This window comes from Pundamilia nyererei, unplaced genomic scaffold (assembly GCF_000239375.1).
Source record: "Pundamilia nyererei isolate P.nyererei 1_Seehausen unplaced genomic scaffold, PunNye1.0 scaffold00007, whole genome shotgun sequence".
Classification (NCBI taxonomy): domain Eukaryota; kingdom Metazoa; phylum Chordata; class Actinopteri; order Cichliformes; family Cichlidae; genus Pundamilia; species Pundamilia nyererei.
Window position 1 is genome coordinate 5,370,561 of NW_005187408.1, and position 5,643 is coordinate 5,376,203.

General features: G+C 40.8%; 1 protein-coding gene across 2 annotated transcripts in view; it reads left to right on the forward strand.

The window, feature by feature from the left end:
• Positions 1 to 308: 308 nt before the first annotated feature.
• The window catches only part of zdhhc23b (zDHHC palmitoyltransferase 23b), an 11,383-nt gene continuing 6,048 nt past the window's right edge, over positions 309 to 5,643 (forward strand). The window contains exons 1-2 of one of the 2 annotated variants that reach the window (XM_013915826.1): positions 309 to 777; positions 4,089 to 4,243. In XM_013915826.1, the coding sequence (XP_013771280.1) occupies positions 697 to 777; positions 4,089 to 4,243 (236 nt within the window). In that variant the 5' untranslated portion in view covers positions 309 to 696. The remainder of the gene's footprint in view (positions 778 to 4,088; positions 4,244 to 5,643) is intronic. The other variant, XM_005722665.1, reaches the window with a different exon arrangement.

A 5,643-nucleotide genomic window follows, 5' to 3' on the forward strand; every position in this document is an offset into this window, starting at 1 on the left:
GAAAAATTACACTATGGAAACTAAACTATATTAAAAGCAATCAGATGGCTATGTATCTAATATAATCACTTTTTAGCACACGTGTGCTAAACTGCCATGTCCACAATCATCAATTATGCCCGGATATAAGTTATAAAAGTCCAAAAAAATGTTGGCATTATCTCTCTTGCATAACCAAATGTGCAAGAGTAAGATAAGCTACTTATAATTAATTTATAACGGGACGAAGCTTCTCACAAAGACCATTAAACTGACTGTTTGTTTTGATGGAGTGTTGGTACACAGCTTTTCCAGCACTTCACCTGAGCACAGCTGTGCATGCAGCAGTAGCAGCATCATGTGGGAGTAGGCTGGGCGGGGAAAAGCCACTTCATGTGACGTCAGTACAGAAACAGTTCAGCCAGTTTGGAGAGGAGGAAGCAGGACTTCTCTGTGTACCGAAACCTGGACGTCCACGCAGAAGACACCCCCCGGCTCCTGCAGGAAGCACCAGCCAAGCCGGACACTCAAACCCAGCCCCCGCCCCAGCAGTTGCCGCCGTTCCGCGGTCACTTCACGCGACTTGCACTTAGCGGCAGAAACACCGGATACGAGCTCTGCTGCCGGGACCGAGACTTCCGTTAAGAAGCACGGCGGGGGAAAATCGTTCTAGTCGATATTTCTAGAGGCTGGCATGTAGCAGCCCCGTGTGCAGGTATGTTTACCCGGTTTTTGTCGGGTCGTGAAACCTGCTTTGACGCAGTGTGTCGCTCCGGTGAGACGGCGGCTTGTTGGCAGGTAAAAATAAGTGAACGTCGGTTAACTGTGAGCTGCATTCTGCAATTATGTTACCGACAAGCTGCAGGATTCATTGGGTTAAATGCCAGGGAAAACGGTGAAGTCCTAATATTTACCTTCAGTCGAGTTTAAAGTCACAGCGTCTCCAACAAAAACTGATTTTTACTGAATGTGTCAGCACAGCATCCTGTTACTGGGACAAAAGTTTATTATGCAAGGTATAGTTTAGAGCAGGTGTTCTGCAGAAACAAATAACTGATGATGTTAACTGATTATTCATAAGCAGGCGTGTATTTAGTTATTCTAATGCCATCTTGGCTCCCCATCTACCCTAAGTAAAATTTCATTGATAACACCAGTTGCAGCTATCAGCAGTTTTGTGAAGTAACACTTGTCTCAATGGTTTTCTATAGAATGTTCATGTTTATAACACTGGATAGTCTCTATATATGCTGACTAAATGTGGGGTAAGGAGTTTGCAGTAAGGCTACAAATAACCTGAAAGCTAGTTTTTTTATATGCCACTACAATTGTTGTAACTTTTGGTTATCTGTAATCGCAGCTGCTGTTCTGCGTGGTAATCATTTTTGGGTTTCTGTAGGGATGGTTCTGTGGATCAGCGCATCTCTTTTACAGCCTTGTTTCTTTTGAGAAAGCAACATGTGGGACATTCCCTCAGTATGTAGGATTGGGAGGTGGGAGAAAGAATAGTAAAGTGGGAAATCTGGTCATCCTACCTATAAAGTATATATTAAGCTACAGCCAGCCGCTGTTAGGTCCTCCACCTGGGAGGTTTAGCATGGTGTCTTGGTTGGTCAGTTACCAGGTGTGTAGGTGTCTAAGAGGCTGACTTCCAAACGAGGTGTAGCTTCCTTGACCACTAGTGGTACATTCAGACCCGTTTTAGGAAGTATGAGAATATTATTGCTCTGGAAAAAAAAAAAAGCAAAGGTGGTCTTCTACCAGTAGGAAGCCATGGGAACATGCGTTGGTCTGGATACATCCATGGGAGCTTAACTATGTAAATGTTAGGCATAGATAAAAGTGCTGTGATTGAGTGTGATTGTGATAATTAGATGTGTAGTATCTTAACTTGAGTAGAAAGGTCCTATATAAGTACCAGTCCATTTACTATTTGAGTCTTTGCACATGTACAAAGACTGATGTTGTAAATCCTGCTTTCTGCTGAGCACTGAGTGGAGGTGAGGCCACTTTAAGTACTTTTTATGTCTTTACAAGCTTCAGGAATTTAACTGTGCAGCTCTGCCTTTTAATGTACAGTCATTTGGACAGTGACAAAATCTCCCTAATTTTGCTGCTGTACACCAGTTAAATGTATTTGTAATGAAATGGGCAAAATGTAATTAAAGTGTGGACTTTCAGAAAGGGTTTAGAATAAAAGTCTGCACTAAAACTGAGGATTTGCAGCCTTTTTTATGTAGTCCCTCCATTTTCATGAGCTTAAAAGTAAACAAACTAATGTTCCAAATGTTGGGATTATTTTAATAATTAGATGCAAATCCCATTTAGTTGATGACTCCCTAAACCCACAGAGCTCAACATGATCTGAATTTCCACCCTTATCCATCTGTACTCAGTGTTTTACAGTCATTTTTTAACATTTGACTGAAATTGTGCAGAAAGAAGCTCAGTAGCTTAGGAATTCAATCTGCTGCTGTTAGGAAAATGTGTAAACCACTACCCTATTAGCTGCTGTTGGCATGCTTTTGGTGCAAAATACTGATAGCATAACAGTTGATATTACTACGTGATATTATCAATTTGCAGATCTCTCCGTATCAACATTTATAACAGCTGATAAATGAAAAAAGTAAAGAAGTAATGGGAGAAACACCATTCAGGCACGTTATCACTGTTGATGTTGCATAGTTTGTCCACTAGAGGGCACTGCTGGTAACAAGGTAACAAACCTGGTAAGAAAGCAGTAACAAACCCTGATCCAAGCAGAGTGTGAACGAGTAAATACACATAAAAGTACACATAACAAGTGTTAGGTATATTGGTTTATGTTTTGTGTGTATGTGAAAAAAAACCAACCAATATATCAGCTAATATATCAGATACTGGAGTCCCCCAAATATCGGTTGGAGTGATTGTATATCGGTCTGTCTCCATTTCTTTGTCAGCAACAGGCATTGAGACACTGAGACATTGTTGGAGGTTTCCTTGTCACACTTCTTTGGCTCTGGTATATAGTCAAATGAGAATGTTATTTTATGCTGTTTATTTTCCCATTCAAATTGAGAGTTTGGCCTAGGATGAGAATGAGCCTCGATTGTGTCAGACAAATATGGTGTTTACAGCAAAAATATATAAAGTAAGTAAAGCAAGCATCCTCGACAGTTGCAATCTGGAACTATTAACTATGAAAAATGTTGCTGATTTTCTTTCAGCTAATAATCAGAGTTGTAAAAGTGACGTCTTCCATCCTAAACGACAGCAATTCCTAGATATTGAAGCAATATGATGTGCTTTGCCCTGAAAAGCTTTTTGGCCAAAGCATTAAACACCACAGCTGTAAAATTGCTGAGTGCAACAGTCACACTGTAAGCTCTTGCAGCAGTATTTTTCTTTATTTGTCAGGGAGCAGATGTGCTGTTTGGTGCTAGCACACACCCATTAATCAGTAGATGTAACCCAATCTGTCCTCTCTTTAGGATCTTACAGATCCAAGGGTGCCTGGAAGGACCCTAATTAGATGCTGGTAACCTTTTCTGACCCAGAATGTCCTTTTTAACACATTAGCGTGATTGCTGGCTGAGCTTTAATAATAACACACAATTTCATTCTGTGATTTATTGCTAATCAGGCTCATTCATATTCCTCCCAAAGATAGAGGTTTAACTCAGCTGAAGGATTAACCCCACTTTGTCATGCCATGATTGAGAGGCCACCTAAGACCTGCCATTGCTATAACTGCTGACACCACCTCAACCCAAATCCATATCCATCTGTGCCACATAAACAAGCCAGTGTGCGGGGGGTGGGGGGACTGATCATTTGCTGTAAATCATTAAAGGGTGGCAGATGTGTGACAGATGTGAGGACAGGAAGTGACGTGAAAGTGCTGTGGAAATCTGTTAAGAGCACTCCACCATCTAAAATGCATGCAAGTGTCTGGTAAGCTGCTGCATGAAAAGGTCAGTTCAGCAAAGTGGTATTTTCAAATGATTATTAGCTGAAAGCAAATCAGGTAAAGGTATTTTCACTTAATACGTTTCCCTTCCCTTTGATCATCTGCAACTTTTCACTTTCCTTGAACTCATTACCTTTTTTAAAACCTCTGACAGGCTGCAGGGCTCTCTGTAATGAAGAGGCAAGCCAAGAAGGTGCTGGAGGAGGAGGCGGTCTTGTGCTGCTGCGAATACATGAACAGACACGGACAGCGCAGCCATGTAGCAGCCTGCTGCTGTGACTGTGAGGACCTGGATGACGCCTGTGACAGGTGGGAAATGCGAGATTTAATTTGGTGCCCCAATTTAAGGCAAGATAGACAACTTGTTTTTGGTGTATTTCAATGAAAATCCATAATAGTCTTTAGGTGAATTGTAATTCGATTGATCTGAACTAGACTCCTGTCCCTCCTCTGAGCTGTTTTTGGCCAATCACAGGCCCTGCTAAAGATCATCAGTTTTTAGGAGAGAATGAAAAAAGTTAGTCGGCTAAGGATTAAAGTCCATGTTTCTTTAATGTTTTTTTTAGATTTTATAAATTTAGTAACAATTTAACATCACAGTTCAAATGTTACTGGTTCAGACTTTAGGAGATTTTCACAAAACTACATAACTACAACAAACACACAGACTGTAGTTAAATCAAGACAAAAAAACGTATAATACTAATACTATAAATAAAAAGGCGCAACCTTTAAAGACCTGTCATACCAGCAGAAATAATATACAGAAAACAAAACACAAATCAGACAATTTGCTCAAATTCCTGGACTTGTCTGACCAACGGTGCAAAATCCAAAGAGAATCACATAATTTTCATACCAAAGCTTCTAATATAGCAGTGCTGGGATCAGTGACTCTATGTGAAAGATCCTTGGTTTGACACTGGGAGGAGATATTAACCCAGTGTCATGGGGTCACATGTACACGTGTACTCCCAGTGCCCAGTCCAAAACCCGGATAAATGGAAGGGCTGTGTCACGAAGGCCATCTGGTTTAAACACTGTGCCAAATCATTTACAATCACATAACAGAACAGCTGAAAGTGCTGGTAATTCTCTGCTGCTGCTTGCATTATATGTGCAAAGGGCACAAACTGTCTTGCTTGTTCTTACAGAGACGCTCTAACAGAATTATAACCCAGAAAGTAAATTTAAAAATGTAACTACTGTCTTAGTTCTGTCTATCTAAAACAAAAGATATCAGATAATTTTATTTCTACCACATCAGTGATGGAAGTAAGGAGTTACTTTTTTCAGTAACGAGTAATCTAACTAATCACTATAACTATCGTTACAACGCCGTTACAGTTACTAACAAGGAAAACTATTTTTCAACAAACAGACGGTTGAAGCTGTCTTCAGCTTATTGCACCTTATATCAGTTGCACGGAAGCAGCTGTCTATGTAAGTAATCAGGGCCCCCCAAGATCTGGGCGCTACAGCGTTAAGCAGCTCCGCGCGCTCCCGCGGACGGCAATCACTTTCTCCCTAACGATCACTTTTTGGCACAACACCTGGAGCTAAGGGAGCAAAACAATCGCATGAGTGCTGCTGTTTGACTGAGGAAGAATGAAGTAGTCGCGGTAAGCCAATCACATGACCACTTTAAGATGACAAAGCAACAAGGTGATATATACCAGTTTTTAAATTGTGTTGATAGGCCACGTAAA